Here is a 17,548-nt window from a genome sequence, read left to right as displayed (position 1 = left end):
TGCGTGCATCTCTGAGGGGACAGGCACTGGTCTAGGTGACCACATTCTCGACCACGTTGTTCAGGTGCGTTGCTGGGACACTGGGGGCTGGGGTGCCCTTTTGTCCCATTCTCACCCCATCTGAGTAGGGGGAGGGGAGAAGTGAGCCCAGGAACCAATGAAGCAAAGGCCAAATCCAAGCTGGGAGCTGGATTTTCCCACACCCCTCGGCCCCTGGCTAAGTTCCTTCCTTATTTTTTTTTTTTTTTAAGTTTATTTATTTTTTGAGAGCAAGTCGAGAGGGGCAGAGAGAGAGAGAGAACTTCAAGCAGGCTCCGTGCTGCCAGCGCAGAGCCCGATGTGGGGCTTGAACCCACAAAGCTGTGAGATCATCCCCTGAGCCAAAACCAAGAGCCAAGTGGCTGGGTCCCCCAGGACACCCAAGTTCCTTCCTTATTCTAAGAGAATAAGGCTCAGTCCCTGAAGAAGTCTTCCCCGTGGAAGACATGTGTCCTTCACTCACTGCCACGGCTTTGGCACAGTCCCACCTCACCTGCTTTGTCACCCAGGTGCCAAATTATTATTGGCCAAACTCTCATGAAACAGGCGAGCCCAGAGCAAAACACAGCCACCTTCTAGAAAGGGATTGTGGGCGAGGCCTTCACCAAGGGGTTGGTACCACAGGCAGCAGTGCATCCCCGACACACCCCGTGTGAGACATGCCCCGTGAGTCACCGCCCACGCCCCACGGGTGATCTTGCTTCCTCGCCCCCATCACAGGTCTTCAGATGGGCACAAAACTCCACGTTCTGCCTCATACCTGGTGGCCATTTCTGAGAGGTGGCGTGGTCAAACCAGCATGTCCCTCTGAGGGGGATTTTTGTCCAGGCTGTGCCACCCACCAGTCCCCAACTCTGTGTGATGGAGTGGCTTTCCCTACAGAACACCCACACTCACGTACAATGTGGTTAAAATAAAATGTATTCCATATAAATATCTCCATCCAGGAGTCATACAGGGACGGCCCGAGCGGCCCTTAAGGCTGGAGGTTGTTTTTTTTAAATACAGAGGCATAAATAACTGTACAGTGGGGAGCTAAATACAGGGTGGCGCGACAGCGCCTTCTGGTGGTCACGTAAAGTGGTGCAATCAGAAGAAGGTTCATCCTTGTCACCCACCAGGTGAGCCCGGCACGGCAGCTTTAGTCTTCAAGGGACCCAGGAAGCCCCAACTCTCCATTATCCGGGAAGGGTGGGCTCAAGGGAGACCAGAGGTTCCACTCGGTCCAGGCTGCTAGCCGGCAGCAGGTCAAGTATAGGGTTTGGCGGGGAAGGAGCTGGGGAACTAAGACGTGAGGCTCCGGGCTATGATTTCCTTCCATCTCTCCGGGCCCTGTGACCTCAGATAATCGGGAGTTGGCTCCATCATTAAGTTCTGTGGCAGCGACTTTAACTTGTCCCGAGGGCCGCTGGAACTCTGGGATCGCTGGGCTGCCTTGCTGCCCCATCCTTTTTCACCTCGTAGGGAAATACAGCACCAAAGATGTCTTCATGATAGCGCTTCTGGCTCTAAGGGAAACCAGGCCAGCGTGTCAGCTCTGCTGGTCCAGCCGCCTCCCATTCATCAGGTCCAGGCTAGGACGAGCCCCTGGGGCTCCCCTGGCTTCCTTACCACACATACACTCATGAGCCATCTGCCTTCACAACTGCCATGCTTAGGGCACACTTGAATCCCACTTAGGCTCTACCTCCCATCAGCACCTGCGCTGGTGTGAACCACCCAACCCGCTGTCCCAGCCTGCCTCGTTCTTGTCCCACAAGACGCCCCGGGAAATGTGGGCTCTGAGATAGACACGTTTGGGAAATGCTGTATCCTTTCTCTCCTTGAGGAGTCACGACACACAGCACATTAGCGGCCCTGAGAAGTCTTGTCATAAAGCAACGTGTTGCCTTTGTCTAACTGAGCAACCAGACCAGGATGCGCGGCCAGGCCTTTTAACAGCCCATCTCGCTCTGACCTCCAGTCACCTCTAGGATTCTTTTGAGGTGCAGGACTGTTCTGAGCCTGACTCTCCTAGTCCTGATTCCCTTGCCCGTGTCCTTGATCTGCACTCCTGACCCACACACCAGCCACCGTACCTTAAGTTGGAAGAAATAGTCCTCCACCTGCTCCTCGCTCAGGCTCAGCTTGGCGGCCAGGAGGTGCTTCAGGGTTTGGGTCACATCCCGGGCCATACGCACATCCCCACAGACATAAAGGTGGCCTTGCTCCTCATGGAGCACACGGAGCACCTCGCTGGCCAGCTGCTGCCTCAGGATGTCTTGAACATAGACCTGAAACCAGAGGACGTGGTGGGTCCAGGCCCCTGCTTCTGGGGGTGAAGCGTGCAGTCAGGTCTGCTGGCCAGGGGGAGGCAGTGAGGGGACATGCTGGGCTGCAGGGTGAGGACCCGCCCAGCCGGGACCTTGCCTAGGGATCAGGCTCAGGATAAGGAGGTGCCCTTGCATCCCGCCCAGCTCTGGCCTGGGCTGGGGCCAGAGAGAGGAATGTTGACCCCTCAGCCCTGCCCTCAAGAAGCTGACAATTCAGTAAGGCTCCTGCATTTACTTTGAATTCACCATGCTTCAGAGAGGCATCTATCAAGCCACTTCCCCTGCCTGGGCTCTGAGGCCCACCTGCCTACACCCCAGTAAAGGGAGCTTCTCAGGGCAGAGTTCACGGAATCCCCATTGTAATTCAGAGCAGGGCACAGAACCCTGGGCTCCCCAGTTATACAGAAACCTAGGAGTCTCTGCTCTCATTCCACACAAGATGCCCAGTGACCCTAGCACTGGACACAGAGCACCGTGGCTAGAACAAATTCACAGGGGCTGAGGCAAGGGTCTGTCCCGACTCCCCAGGGCAGCAGAGACCGTCACCGGGGCATGGTGTTTGGGCATAAAGCCAGCACGGAACACTTCTTCCCAGGCAGCTGTGTATCTGAAGGGAGCACTTTTAGTCAGCTGGGCACTGGGTCTAACCTACCAGGTGACCTGCTTTGTCCTGAATGTCCCGGGGGCCCTCTCTTCTCCTGACAGAGTGAACATGATAGCTTCACAGCATCGCTTTGATGGTTGTGTAACCACCTCCCTTTTAGAGCTGAGACGAAGGCTCCAAGAGCAAGGGGCTCCTCGCGGGGAGCCACGGCACCCACCAGACTGTGCTTTTAATGTCCCACCCACTGCACGGGCAGCTGCCGCATTTACCTTGGGCTGGCCAGGCAGGCGAGAGTAGGCTGTGTGAACCTCATGCAGCACCCCCTTCTGGGCCATCTCCAACATCTCCTCCCGATAGAGGTGGTCCTCATCCGGGCGGCGGCACCCGAACACCAGGGTCATGCGGCTGCCCCGGAGCCCTGTGAGACCCAGCAGGCTCCAGTTACCAGGGTGGCCACCAGAGGGCCCGCGGAGCCCGGCAACCGACCTGAATTCTCATTTCACGCCCACAGCTATCCTAGCTAGTATTATCCCCACTTTACAGATGAGGAAAATGAGGCCCAGGGCATTCAGATCACTTGTCCACACAGGCTGAGGCAAATGGGAGAAGGGCAAGGAAATGTCTGTGGGCGGTGGCACAACTCTCCAGTCACTGCCGCCCTACTCCTGGAGAGATGCCAGGCCACCTGGTGTCCCCTCCCCGCCTGCCGGAAACCCTCTAACTGTACCTTTGTGCTCGGCATCATGGAGCCGCTGCTGCCAGAAGCTGCGGAAGGGGGCGATGCCTGTGCCAGGCCCAATGAGGATGCAAGGTTGGGAAGGGTCCTCAGGGAGCTGGAAGCCGCCGGCACTAAAGGGAACAGATCAAGAGGCCCAGTCCTCAGACACCCTGAGATGGATGCACACACTGGACCGGGGCTGGGGAACTGGGGGTGCAGCTGGGGGCGGTGGTGTTGTGAGGGTGGAGGAGACAATGAGCTCAAATGTGATTTCCCAAGTCCTGTAGGCTGCCTCATTTCCCCTGCCTTGGCACACCATCTCCTCGCCCTGAGCTCCTTTTGAAAAAGGCCTGAAACTCATTGTTCTCTAGATCCCCACCCCGACTGCTGTCATCTCTGTCTCTGCTGGAGATCTGGCTACGCTTTATTGCCAGGGATAGAATGGAGAGGCCCAGGGGGACCCCAATGCCTTCTTCATGGGCCATGGGGCCCAGCATGGTACCTAAGTCCCAGATCACTCCCCTTCAAACCAGAACTCCCAGGGGCCAGTGGTCCCACCAGGGACAGAGTGGAGGGCCTGTTTACCTTCTCACAAAGCAGGGTACTGGGTCTTGGGGCTTCAGGCTGCTGAGCCATGTGCTGCAGACGCCGTGGTGCAAGGGACCTTGGCCATCTGCAAGGACAACACAGACATGACCAACATCATTCCCCACACCCTAGGGGTGAATTGTCCCAGAGGCTCTTCCCACACCAACGAGCCTCCTGGAAGTGTCTGCTGAGGCACTCTGTGGGCTTTAGTGAGGGGGCAGTTCTCCCGGTCCTGCGGTCTGCCCTCTATGCAGCCAGAGCTGGGGAAAACTGAAACGCACTTAGAGAGTTTGCAAGACTCTCCCCTTTGCCACTGCAGAAAGAGTCTCAGAGAAGGAAAGTGACTTGTACAAGGTCACTCAGGTAGCAGTAAAATGAGGCCACAGCTCAGGTTTCCTGACTCCTACTCCAATGCTCCTTCCAAGAGTTTCTCCAGGGACCCTCCCAGCCCATCACTCAGCTCTGATGATATAGCACAAAGTGACCCTGAAGGGTGGCCACAGTCACTGCCCCACAGTGTCTTCATGAGGTAAACCCCTTGCTGGTAGGAACCCTGGGTGACAGACAGCCCCCTGAGCATTCTGCTCTGCTGTGATATCTCACTGTCTTCCCAAGCGGCCCCTCCTGGGCCTGTGGAAACCCCTACTTTCTCTGGTTTACATTCCCTTCCCAAAGGCCCAGCATTTAAAGCTATTCCAACCAACTTGAAAAGTCCCTTTTTTCCTCTGGATGGAATCTTGCTCTCACAAGGTGTCCCCACCTTCCCTCTCCCTGCCTGAGGACTGAGACTTGGCCTGTGTAGATGTTCTCGAACAGAGCAGACAGAGTCTCTGCCCAGTGTTTAGAAACCGTGTGACTATGCTTTTTACCTGGCTTTACCAACCCAGGCAATGCTCAGTTACAGGGTACAGTTTACCCAGCACAGAGGCCCAAGTCCAAGTAGACAAGGTTTTGGACCTTCCAGTCTATGTTAGCCCATCCTCTACCCTCTGCCCTCAGAGCACCCTGCATAATGACAACTGTCCATCACTATGAGTCTCTCTTCACTGCCCCCTCTAGATGGGACGCTCCATGAGGGAAGAAGCTACGTGTTGTGTTCCCACATCCACCACCATGCCAAGCATAGATGGATATGAAATAACCATCGCTGAATAAGTGAATGACTGAGTGAACAATCAAGGCATAATCACCCCTGTACCCAGGCTAGACTATCAGGAAATGAAGAATCACTGGGCAGTATTGGGTGCTTTCTACATTTGATCTCATTAAGTTGTCCCAACAGTAGTAGGGCAGTAGAGTGAAGAAGGGAAGACTCAGCAGTCAGACTGCTTGGGTTTGAACCTCAGTTCTCTATTTGCTAACAGTATGACTTTGTGGCTTAACCTCTCTGTGCCTCAGTTTCCTCACCTGTAAAATGCAAACAGTCCCCATCTCATACGGTTACCGATAATACATATACAAAAGGGTGAGTTCAGTGCCTGGTTCGTAGTAATCTCTCCCACACACCTCCTATTGCTATTAACACTCTGGGAGGTAGGGGTTTTTGAAAGTTTACTTATTTTGAGAGACAGCGAAAGCATGAGTGGGGGAGAGGCAGAGAGAGAGAGAGACAGAGAAGGAGGGAGAGAGAATCCTAAACAGGCTCCACGCCGGCACCTTAATGTCGGGCTTGAACCCACAAACTGTGAGATCATGACCTGAGCCGAAATCAAGAGCCAGACGCTCAACTGACTGAGCCACCCAGGCTCCCCTGGGGAGTGGGTTTTTAACTGCCGAGGAGACCACAGTTCAGAGATGTTGGACGACCGCCCAGTAAACAGCAGAGCTGGACTGCTCCAAAGCCCCTGCCCAGCCTCACCTCGGGTGCGGTAGGCGAGCACAGCCACAGTGAGGTGGACCTCCGTGGGTGCACAGGCCCTGGAGGAGCTGATGGAGTAGTACCGGGGTTTCAGAATAGGCAGCTGGGAGAGCAGGAAGCCAGCAGACACCCGCAGGGATGGGAAGTCCTCCAGTACCTCCAGGAATGTGGGGCTATTGGTGAACTTCCATTTGTTGTACTCTGAGGGCTGAAAGCCAAGGGCAGTGTGAGTGACTTCTGGCACTTGCCCCACCCGGAGGCAGAAGGCTGTCACAATCCAGCATTCATTCATTCACTCATTCACACCCTCAACAAACATTTCCAAGTGCCAGGCGCTGTCCAGGGTGCTGAGACTACCAAGCTGGAGAGAAAATCGTTCCTTCCTGGAAGAACTCAGGTCAGTGAGTAGCATTAACCTGATTTGTGTGCTTAGAACTCCACCGTCGGCTCCTGGTGGGCAGGAGTCAAATTTTTATTGTAATCTAATTGTGGACAGAGCTCTGGAATCATACACACCTGGGTTCAAATCTTGACTGGACGCCCTTACCAGCTGTGGGATCTTGTCCCAATCACTTAACCTTTGTGAAACGAGGATGGCATCATCTATTTCATGGGGATATCGAGAGACTTAAATGCAAGAACATGTGCCAAGTTAGTACAGTGCAGTGGAGGTGCTGGGAATCAAGATAATTAGCGATAAACACGATGGTAATAATGCCATCCGGTGCCTTTGCAAAGGCATGGGCCTAGAAAGTTGTCAGTGAGTTAATGCATCCTCTCATTAATTTATTAACTCAACTACCCGTTACTGTGTCTATTTATCCATTCATCCTCACCATCCGTCCTCCAGCACTTCCTAAGTTTCAGACTTATTCCAGGTTTTGGGAATATACAAAGCTAAGACAATAATGGCTCCCCTTTTCTAGCCTCTTATCTTATCTTATCTTATCTTATCTTATCTTAGGTGGTGTCCTGCAGACACTAAGAAAAATTAAGATCACTCAAAGCAACTGTGTCCTAGTGATGGGATGGAGGGGGTACATACTTCACACCAGCTTTTGACAAGTCTCACTCTGGGAAGCTAGGTAGGATTTCCCCTTGGAGGTTAAACACTAGCTCTGGGTTCTGGCTCCCCTCATCCGCCCTGCCCTTCCTTCACCCACCAGCCCCAACCTTCACCTGGCACAGGATCTCCAGCCTCTGCCTCTCTGCCTCTTCTGTGGCCAGCTGTGCCAATTTGCGGAGCAGCAGCTGGGTTGGGGGGGTGGTGATATCCAGGAAGTAGGTGAGGGCCTGGCTGAGCGAGCACGGGGGCAGCCGCTTGTCTCTGACCCAGTAGCTTCCTGGATAGGGAAAGTAGGAGTCAGGATGGCAAAAAGGCCCCGTTTAGGTTTCCTGAAGGGTGATGAGGCCTCTGGGGAAAACACCCTCCACCCTCCAGCTGCAGGGAGAGAAGACACTGAATTTCTGCCTTCAGGAACAGCGAAAGTGCTCACGTGCCCAATTCACATGCAAGAAAGTGGTGCTCAGAGTTAGGGCTGCCATGGAAGGCTGATCAACAGCTCTCTAAAGGGTACCCAAGTTAGCACAATCCTGAAAACTTAACTATGCACCAGAGTTCAGTCCCTCTCTGGTTCAGATCTGCACTTTAGCAAAACAACCATAGGTGAACTACAGACTCACAGTAACTAAATTCACCAAAGACTGATGTACACCCCTGAGGCCAGTTATGCATTTACAGAAAAGCCCATGACTTCAGTCCCCTGGGGCTATACCAAGAGGTACTGGGTGAACAGCAAATCAAAGTAAAGTGGCAAGTCCCAAGGAGTCCCAAGAGGCAGTATGCAGGGCCGTCATAGTGTGGACCCTGGAGCCAGTACACATGGGTTCAAACTCTGGCTCCCCACTTACTAGCGAGGTGACTGAACACAACCTTGGGTTCTGTCTCTATAAAACGAATGCAATAACAAAACCTGTCTCGCTGGATTTGTATGACCATTGAATGGTATACTGTACGTGTAATAGTATGGTGTTGGGCACATACATGTTCAATAAATATTAGGTAAAAATATTCGTACTATGTTATTTCATCTAGACCCAAGGCCTGAAGAACTACACATCTGTCTTCCTGCATCACAAGACATTCTCCTGGACAGTGGGGGACAATGCCACACTTTGCTTCTCTGCCCCTCCTTTTCCTATTGTAGCCACTCTCTTTAGGGGCACACGTTCTTTGGAGGTCTGATTGTCACTCAGGCCAGAGGGCCATTCCTATGGGCTAGGAGGCTTGCAAGTGTTGATTTCATTAGTTTATCTCTCCTAGTACCTGTCCCCCACCCCGTGCTGTGCTGACCACACAGACTGGGCCTCACCCTAGCAGGGGAAGGGGGTGCTCCCGACCCTCCCTAGGACAGCGTCCTCTCCCAGGTGAGGATGACCAGGAGGAGACTCACTCTCCCTGCCACCCACAGTCTGCCGCTGCCCATCATCCGGGTACGGTGGGGATAAGTGAGGCCTTCGATGGGTAAGCAGTGTGAAATCAGAATGCCATGAAAGTGCAAGGAGGTTATGAACTTTGGGATCCAGGGACACTTTCAGGGCACATTAAACTCCTTCTCTGAGCTCTGGACAGATGTTCACAGCCTGTAGGGAATGGACATCCCTCTGCTTCTGCATTTATTCGGTGCCAGGAACTGTGGTGAAGGGGGCATTTGCACCTAATCATCTGGTCTTACTACAACCTTACAAGGGCAGCTCCTTTGTCTTCATTTTAGAGACAAGAAATAAAGCCTCGAGAGGTTAACTCCTATGCCCAAGGTCACATAGCTAGGAAGTGATGGATCAGGGACTTGAACCTTCAAAGCGCAGCATTTTTACACTGTTCCCACATTTCTCCATTACGTCATCAGGCAAACTGCACACACATGACTACTGTGGGGACTGAAGAGACAGGGCATGTAAAATGCTGGCATCTAGTAATTACCCAACAAATGCCAGCTGCTACTGTTATGATGAGGATGAGGATGAGGATGATGACGGTGATGAATATTCTTGCCTATCTGCCTCCTGTACTCGGTAGTGAGCTTTCTGAATGCAGACATTGAGCCTCATTCATTTTTGTAGCCCAGGGCCTGCCTGGTATATGGATGTGACCGGTTGAAATCTCAATGGAAAAATAAATGAACCCATCAATGAACAAAAAAAGTGGCTGGGTGAGCAAAAGAACGAAGGGAAAAAGACTCCCCAGTCTCTGGGGTTGGACAGATAGTCCCAAAGAAGCGTCCCTTCCATTGGCAAAGCTGCACGAGTATGGGCTTGGGCGGCCCACCCACTCAGCAGGGAGGACAGGGCTAACTGCCCACAGCGCGGGCGTGGGACCAGCCCACCAGCAGAGTTGGGGAGGTTGCTGGGGGGATGCTGGGGCCACCGTGCAAGTGCTCACCGCTCTCGCTGAGGGTCTCCAGGTGCACCGGTTGGTGGGGTGCAGGGCCGTCCACCACTCGCTCCAAGATGCCTTTTACCAGAGCCAGCTGGTTGCCTGGGAAAACCCCGAGGTGCTCTCCAGGCAGGTAGCTCAGCCGGTGGCTGTCCTCACAGGAGAGCTCCACCAGGAGGGTGGTGCGGCTGGAAAAGGGAAAGAGAAGCCTCTGGTGACGCCACCAGGATTTCCTCCAGAGGTCCTGATGGCCGGGCCAGCTTCCCTAGGAAATGTGCCCTTCTTTCATTTTCCTGCCCAGTTCCATGAGCATGGGTCACCCACAGCCCCTGAGGCTGGGGTGCTCAGGAGGGCCTGGGGCTTCTCTGTGGGGAGAGGGTGGGCTGCACCCTCCCCACATGACAGTCCTGAGCCGCACAGGCTTGACCACACCCTCCACCTAAAGAATGCATCCCCTTGGGAGATAGTCAGCATTAGGAAAAAAATCCTTCTTGTCCCCAGCACAAATCTGGTTCTTATCGGAACAAAGCCTGGTTTTCCTAATGAATGGGGAGGGGGAGGGAGGACAGCACAGACAACCTACAGGGAATCCAGAATACTCGTTTCTCCTGGCAGGGAAATGTCCTTCCCTGCCAAAAGTTTTCCTGAAAGTTCTTAAGAAAGAGCCAAATGGTTTGAGTTTCTCTTGCCCTGCACCTTTGGTGAAAGGCTTTAGTGACAAAGGACAGGTTGGTAGAGCAGGTGCCTAGTTGTCAAGCTGGGAAACTGGCCCATGGTTAAAGGAGACCAGACCGAGAGGCGATGGAGGTCACAGGCGTTACCGGTCAAGCTGGTCCCGACAAAGTCATCGTTGCTATTACCAGTGGACACTTCTCTCCTTTCAAAGACTGACTTGCTCTGGTCTTCCCTTCATTAAATTAAATTTGTGGGTCATCACTCAAGCAGGCCTGCAGTCTCCCTTACCTGGATTTCGCACTCTGGAGATTCCGCTGTGATTTGAGCCTCATGGTGAACACGTTCTTGGCGTGCATACTGCCGAGGGCTGTGGGGGACAGAGAGGAAAAAATGGCAAAGTGTCTCTTAAGTGTTGGTGGGGGCAGCCTCCATGTATTTGAGTCAGTTATCCCTGGACACTACCCTTGGGGTGTCCCGCTGTGATGGCAGGGGGGTTTTCTGTCCTTTCTTTTTCCCTGTTGTTTCTGAATCACAAATAAAGACCCTTGGTTTGACAGAGGGTAGCTGTGCTGCTAAGCGCTGGGAAGTGCATGAGGTGCCCAAAGGTGGGGATTTCTAGGCCATCCCCATAGCCTGGTATCTGCAGGAGAGCATAGCTGAAGCCAGGGGTGTCCTAAACATGCAGGAACCTACAGGGCTACTGTACTCATGGTACAAGAAAAGAGGAATCACGGAGGCACAGCGTCAAGAAGGCACCATCAAGAGTTCACGGACGGCAGCCTGGGACTACTTCTACAAGATGTGGTTTATAATACAATAATTGGCTTCTGTCAGAACTGGACGGCTGGGGCTCAAATCCCAGCCTGGCCACATGCTAGCAACTTGCTTCACCTCCCCAAACTTCAGTGTCTTTGTGCCCGTCGTATTTTGTTTTTTAAGTCACCTCCACACCTAACATGGGGCTCGAACTCACAACCCAGAGATCAAGCATCAGATGCCCTACCAACTGAGCCAGCCAGGAGCCCTGGTCTTTATGCCCTTCTTACAAGATGAGTGTCAGGGTCACTTAGAGTGGCGTGGGTGAGAAGCCCAGCACAGTGCCTGGCACACAGGAGGCCCTCAGTTGGCGCTGACTCCCCTTTCTGTCACCCTCCCAGGGATTCCTCCCGGAATAGGCTTCCTCAGAGATGAAGCAAGCTCTCCAGTCCTGCACCCCAGCAGGCTCTCGGCTGCAACAAGAGGGAGAGGCCTGGAATCCCTAGGCCAGCTGCCTCCGTTCAGAGGGTCCTAGTGGCCTCCTCGAGCACAGACTCTGGCGTCAGAGACCGCCATCCCAGCAGGAAGGGCCACAAGCCCAGCAGGTACCTTTGTTGAGGTCCAGAGGCTGTGAGTCCCGCACGAGCCTGTAGTGGTGCGGGTCCCAGGTCACATTGGAGGTGTAGAGCTTGGGGATCTGAATGCGGTGCTTGCCTCGCACATCGAACGTCTCACAGGCTGCCTGGAAGAAGATGGGGCAGACCATCATCATGGTCCTCCTCTTCGACATCGTCACCACCATCGGGGCCACCATTTTGTAGGTCCTTACAGATCAGTTAAGTGCTGCCAGTAATTACTACGTACACGGATCTGACTGGGCTGCTGTGTGCACTCGAAGAGGCAGCCAGGCTTGGCACGTCGTTGCTATTGTTTTCATATTATCCTCATGCCCACACCATGAGATTTGATTACCCCCCTGTTCCTGGTGTGGGGTCACGTGGAGGCGGCGTGGGCCTGGGAACCAGGTGCTCTAAGTGCCACCGCTGGGTGAAACACTGTTCGAATGTGGAGTTCTCTAAAATCGGGGGTGGGGGTGGGGGGGTGCGGCCACAGGCAGCAAAGCCCTACTGAGATTCTGACACAGGTCCAGAGGACTCAACCACATGGTCCCTGTCCCCAGGCTCTCTGTGGCTGGGAGACTGAAACAAGACAAAGTCGTCAAGAGGTGACCTGAATAATTAGAGGGGGAAAGATCTTAAACCGAAGCTCCCTAAGGGCAGGGGGGTGTCTCAGCCATCTTCCCCCATCTGGGGGCACATGCTTAAAGTGGAGTTCTGAGGGGTAGAGGGAAAGCAGCAGTGACCTGAGCCTTCAGGCCACACCTAGGACCATGCCTACAGGACCAGGCAGGAGTCACGCCATCCAGGATGGCCGGCGTGAGGTGTCCTGGACATGAGTGGGCTGTGGCATCCCTGTCCGGGCCGGGGGGCAGCTCCAGCTAAGAACTGACCTTGAAGGTTTGCACGGCCCAGCTGCGGAAGGCTTCCTCCTGTCCACTGAGCTCGTCCCCTTCCCCTGTTGGGGCAAGCTGAGAGGCCCCCAGATGGGACAGCTTCTGGTCGATGTCATGAGCAAAGGCACAGAACTGAGGGTACATACTGGAGCCGAGGCCGAACACGGCATACCTGCCCGAGGAGGACACACACGTGGAGACTGGGGTGAGCCCAGCCACGCAAGCATCACGTAGCATTAGTGGCCCCGTAAGGCCAGCCTCAGACACTCCCCCCGCAGCTGGGCACAGGACCGGCCAGCGCACGCCCCCTTCTGGTCCTCCCTAGCTCCCAAGCCTTGTCACCAACTCCTGTGACCAATCCCACGCTTGAGGGACCTATGAGAGGCAGACCTATGAGAGGGACTTGGTTTCCCTGACTTGACCCTCGACATATGCTGAGGACAAGGATGTCTCTGTGCCTGGATATCTTGGAGAAGACCCCCTTATACACAACCAGTTTCCTCCCTGGCACCCAGACTCTAGGTTCATAAGGTAGGGCTTGGACAAGTGGGTGTGGGGAAAAGCCTTACCTGAACTTGTTGGTAAGCTCTTTCAGCATGAAGAGGGATTTTTTCAGTTTCTAGAAAGAGAAAGAACCACAGACTTCTCAGGATGAGATTAGTATAAGTACTGGCCATATCTGGCCACATGTGGTTCAAGATCCACAAATGGAAGTGTGGGGCCAGCTGGCTGGGGCTCAGGGACAAGTTCAGTCTTAGCAACTCATGTGGGCTTGACCCTTGGTGGGGGACCTAGAACAGCCCAGCCCCATCCAGCTCTGGTAGAGGAGGACCTCCCTTACAGCACGGCATCTCCAGAGGGTCTCCTCATGGGGCACGAGCCTCTCTTCCTTTTTGGAACCTGGTAATAATGACAACCGGTCCCATACTCTCTAAGATTACCCTGATTTCCAAGGGACTGAAGATTATTTTAGGCAGAATGTGACCCAGCAGCAATGGCATCAAATCACATGGTAAGAAAGTACTCTTTTCTGTAAATTTAAAAAAATTATTCCTGTTTCAGTTACTATTCTTATCTTTATGAAAACCAGGGAGTGTCTTCGCTTGGGGCTATGGGAGCCCGAAGTCCTCTAATCTTTGCCTACTACTCATTTCAAAAAACAAAGCAAGCCACGGTCAGGCAACAGTACCCAGTTAAAGTTCAAGAACTTTGTTTGGCTTTCATTGGGTTTACTTTTTGTTGGCCTTCCATTCGTGGGAGTGATAGAAAGTTTCCTTTAAACATGAATTTTTGAGGGGTGCCAGGGTGGCCCAGTAGGTTAGGCGTCTGATTTCAGCTCAGGTCACGATCTCACGGTTCACGAGTTTGAGCCCCGCATCGGGCTCTGGGCTGACAGCTCAGAGTCTGGAGCCCGCTTCAGATTCTGTACGTACGTCTGTCTCTCTCTCTGCGCCTCCCCTGTGTTCTCTCTCTCTCTCTCTCTCTCTCTCTCTCTCTCAAAAATAAGTAAATAAACATTTTAAAAAATTAGCATGAATTTTTGAGTTTAAAAAGGTGGGTCAATTTACTTAAAAGTATAGATCATGTCACAGGAAAGGCGTCACATACATATGGTGACAGTTATAAAGGAGGCAGGCAAATGGCTGGCACTCGGGCAGCCCACAGGGATCCAAGCGCTCACTTCCAAGCGCCCTCCTTAGGACATGCTGAATCTCCCAGATCCTTTCCCTGTCCCTCTCGGACCCTACCCCGCCCCCCAGACCACCGGGACCTGGGCCACCCACCTCTCCGTTGCCGGGGGAGTCTCCGTTCCCAAACGTGCTGGTCACCACCAGTAGTAGCTGCTCTTCCTCCAGGTTGCTCAGCCCGTACTGGTCCATGCAGAGAATCTGCGCGGCACCAAGGGTGGACATGAGCCCTCAGTTCCCGGGCTGCGGCCTTCCGCGCTGTCCCCGGAAGCCCTGTGCCTCCCTTCCCCCCTCCCGGGAGCCCCCTGCGTCACCTGTCCCCCTACCCCGCCCGCGCCCAGCACAGGCGCGGCACAGAGGAGGGGAATGCTTCACGAATGCCCGTCGAATAAACCTGCACGCACACATCGCTCCCCATCCTCCTCCCCCCCGCTCAAGCCCCACGGCCAACACTTCAGCCAATCTCAGGTGAAATGTGTCACAGCCTCGCTGTTCTAGCCGGGGCCCAGCCCACCTGACGCAGGAGGCTTCCAATGAAGGATGAACTCCGACACTGAGGGAATGAGGGAGTCCCCCTGTGGGGCTGTTTCATTCGTCTGCATCTTATTCGTCCTTTGCCCCCTCACCTTGAGCACTACAGCCCGTAGTGAAGGTGTTGAGTGACTAAAGTTCATCTACAGCAGCTCGTGGATTTTGACACTTGCATTAGGAAAGTGTTTCTCAAACTGTGTGCCCTGGAACACCACGAAAATTCTATTTGCTGTGTAAGTTTGGGAGCCTTTGGACACCGATCTGTCTTATCACAGATTTACAATGTGCATCAGCACCCCCAAGGCTCTGGGACATTCAGGAGCAGAGTAACCGTTTTAACTTTTACCAACTTGTCTGCACACAGGCAGAGAAGGAGGCATGCGTCCAGCTGAGTTGCTCACCTTGGGGTTGAAGGCACAGCTGAACAAGGCCCCTAGGTCCCGGGCCAGTGTTTCTGACTTTCCTGTCTCCGTCGCAAAGAGGATTGTGGCTCTCACTCGGGACGCCATGGTCTTGCGCATCAGCATGGAGGCGAAGAGCACAGCTCTGTGTAGACAGACAGACAGACACTGTGCTGACTCACCCTTCCAGAGGAACACACGGGTCACAGAGAATGGAAGAGGGACAGTGTCTAAGGGGTGGCAGTTTGTGGGAAAAGAACTCATGTTTCTTACCAGGTATCGACCTGGACTCACGGCCCTTCTCCTCCCCTCACCCACTCAACCCATGACTCAGCCCCGTGGGAAAACAGAGGACAGGGAAGGTTGGGACGATGGTGGCAGGCGGTCCCCACTGGCGTCTGGACCTCTGCGAGCCCAACTCCACAAAAACCATTGTTTCTCTTTGTTCCCCGCCCTTCAAGGCCTAGAAGGGCAGGCTGGCTAGAAGAAAGGGCTGCAGGTGAGACGCCAGCACTGGCAGCTCCCACTTACTGAACCAAGACTTTGAACGGAATCTTTCTTCTCCGGGGTCTCCGCTTCTCATCCTGCCAGATGTGGGTTTTCCAGGCCTCCACCTGCAGAAAAGAAGGCACCTGTGAGGGCAAGGTGGGCCCTGGCTCGGCCGGGGCTTGGGGATGCGAGGGAGCCAGAGGACCCTTTGTGCGCTTTGTGAGGTGGGGGTTCCCTGGGTGCCCCGGCAGGGAGGGCTGGGGCTCTGTCTCCCTCAGAATTGCAGCTCCAGGGTCCAGCTTGGAACTTGCACATACCGGGTGGCCAGTTGATTTTATTCTCCATTAGTGTCCCCCCAGGAGGAAGAGGCCCCACTTCTCTTTCGTTTTTAGTGCCACTAGGCAGACCATGTGATGTACAGTTCAAACCGGACAGCTTTGAGTGAAATAAGGCACTGTGATGACAGGCACACGCTGTCCCCGGCAGTCAGTCCCTCTACCTGGCATCTTAAAGTAAGGAGGCTCCTCCCCGAATCTAGCCGAAGCCCTTTATGACAAAAAGTGAACGGGTTTCAATAGGGGATGGTTACGGAGTGCATTCTGGGCTGGGCAGAGACCAGCTCATGGGATCCACACAACGAGAACATCAGGGCTCCCATGGGTGAAATGACCCACCCACGACCATGCCGCTAGGAAGTGGCAGAGTCGCCCACAGGTGTGTCTGACCCTCGAGCCAAACTCTTCACCCTTATGGGATGTGACTGGTTGAGGTGGGGGCAGTGGCGGTCACCCTCAAGCTTAAGCCCCATCAGAGCACTGGACCCCTGAAGGTGAAATAAAAGGTCTTTCCTTAAGTCCCACTCTCTGCGGAAATGGACGATTGCTGTTCAGCATCCTGACAAGCATTACAAATAGGCCCCTGTGTCCCCGGCCCTGCCCCGTGTGTCCTGCATGAGTGAGCGTGAACGTGCATGCATACGTGTACACACACGCACCTGCACACACACACGAGCACGTGCACGCACACGCATGCACACCTACACACACACACACACACACACACACACACACACACACACATACATTCTCCACCCCTGAGCTCCCAAGACAGAGAGGGGAGGAAGGCCCTCCCTCACCTGGTAGTAGAAGAAAGGGGACAGGACATAGTTTAACATCTCCTGGTGGAACACGGGAGTGATGCTGCCAGAAATTGGGGGCACCAGCCAAATCCAGTCGGCAGGACAGCCCCCTCGGGACCGGTACTCGTTCTGCATGTACTTCATGAAGGACTCCGCAGCCGAGTGGTGGTCCATGATGGTCACGTTTTGCTTCTAAAGTAGGAGGAGGCAAAGAGGGGGGGGTTGAGGCAAGGGAAGGGACTCAGGAGCATGGTCTGTCAGCAGGGCTCCCAAGGTCAGTAAAATGTGACAACAGTTCCTCCTGGCCACCTCCTCGCTGCTGAAAGTAAATACCCAAATGGAAGGCACTTTCAGAGCCTCCAAAGGAGCCCCAGAAATCACCATAGTCATAGTCGGCCCAGAGGTCACATGGTGGGCCCCCCCTACCTTGGCCCTCTAGGGACAGAGTCAGCTTCTCAGGCCACGCCTACAAGTCTCCCCAAACTCCCCACAAATGGCTCCCTCTGGATGTGGACAAACACCTCCAACCATAGTGTCTTTTTGCCACCTGTTGGTACTGGGAGTTCCAGGAGTCACTTCCCTGAGGATGGGGCTCTCTCAGCCAAGAAGGAACTAGACATCTCTGAAGAGAACTAAGTGTTGGGGAAACGGCAGCATATGGAAAACAAGTCAGCACAATGTCCCACATCCTAAAGTTAGAAGCCAAGGGGTCTGAGCCTTCCTGAAATGATCCAACAAAGGCAGCCACACCCCTCAATGTCTGGGGCAACTCAGTCAGGAGACATTTGTTTAATGTCATGAT

At 54.0% G+C, this 17,548-nt stretch overlaps 1 protein-coding gene across 2 annotated transcripts in view; it reads right to left on the bottom strand.

Moving 5' to 3' along the window:
• Nucleotides 1-942: 942 nt before the first annotated feature.
• Nucleotides 943-17,548, bottom strand: part of NOS2 (nitric oxide synthase 2) — a 37,959-nt gene continuing 21,353 nt past the window's right edge. For both annotated transcript variants that reach the window (XM_042914677.1, XM_042914678.1), the window contains exons 11-26: nucleotides 16,744-16,938; nucleotides 15,651-15,733; nucleotides 15,120-15,264; nucleotides 14,284-14,388; nucleotides 13,069-13,118; nucleotides 12,497-12,671; nucleotides 11,596-11,728; nucleotides 10,519-10,597; nucleotides 9,562-9,743; nucleotides 7,299-7,462; nucleotides 6,120-6,327; nucleotides 4,259-4,346; nucleotides 3,683-3,804; nucleotides 3,225-3,373; nucleotides 2,118-2,312; nucleotides 943-1,547 (exon numbers count right to left, since the gene is read on the bottom strand). In XM_042914677.1, the coding sequence (XP_042770611.1) occupies nucleotides 1,428-1,547; nucleotides 2,118-2,312; nucleotides 3,225-3,373; nucleotides 3,683-3,804; nucleotides 4,259-4,346; nucleotides 6,120-6,327; nucleotides 7,299-7,462; nucleotides 9,562-9,743; nucleotides 10,519-10,597; nucleotides 11,596-11,728; nucleotides 12,497-12,671; nucleotides 13,069-13,118; nucleotides 14,284-14,388; nucleotides 15,120-15,264; nucleotides 15,651-15,733; nucleotides 16,744-16,938 (2,193 nt within the window). In that variant the 3' untranslated portion in view covers nucleotides 943-1,427. The remainder of the gene's footprint in view (nucleotides 1,548-2,117; nucleotides 2,313-3,224; nucleotides 3,374-3,682; nucleotides 3,805-4,258; nucleotides 4,347-6,119; nucleotides 6,328-7,298; nucleotides 7,463-9,561; nucleotides 9,744-10,518; nucleotides 10,598-11,595; nucleotides 11,729-12,496; nucleotides 12,672-13,068; nucleotides 13,119-14,283; nucleotides 14,389-15,119; nucleotides 15,265-15,650; nucleotides 15,734-16,743; nucleotides 16,939-17,548) is intronic.

The sequence above is a fragment of the Panthera leo genome, chromosome E1 (genome assembly GCF_018350215.1).
Source record: "Panthera leo isolate Ple1 chromosome E1, P.leo_Ple1_pat1.1, whole genome shotgun sequence".
NCBI lineage: Eukaryota > Metazoa > Chordata > Mammalia > Carnivora > Felidae > Panthera > Panthera leo.
Note: the sequence above shows the minus strand (reverse complement) of the source record. Positions and strands in the feature narration are given on the sequence as shown.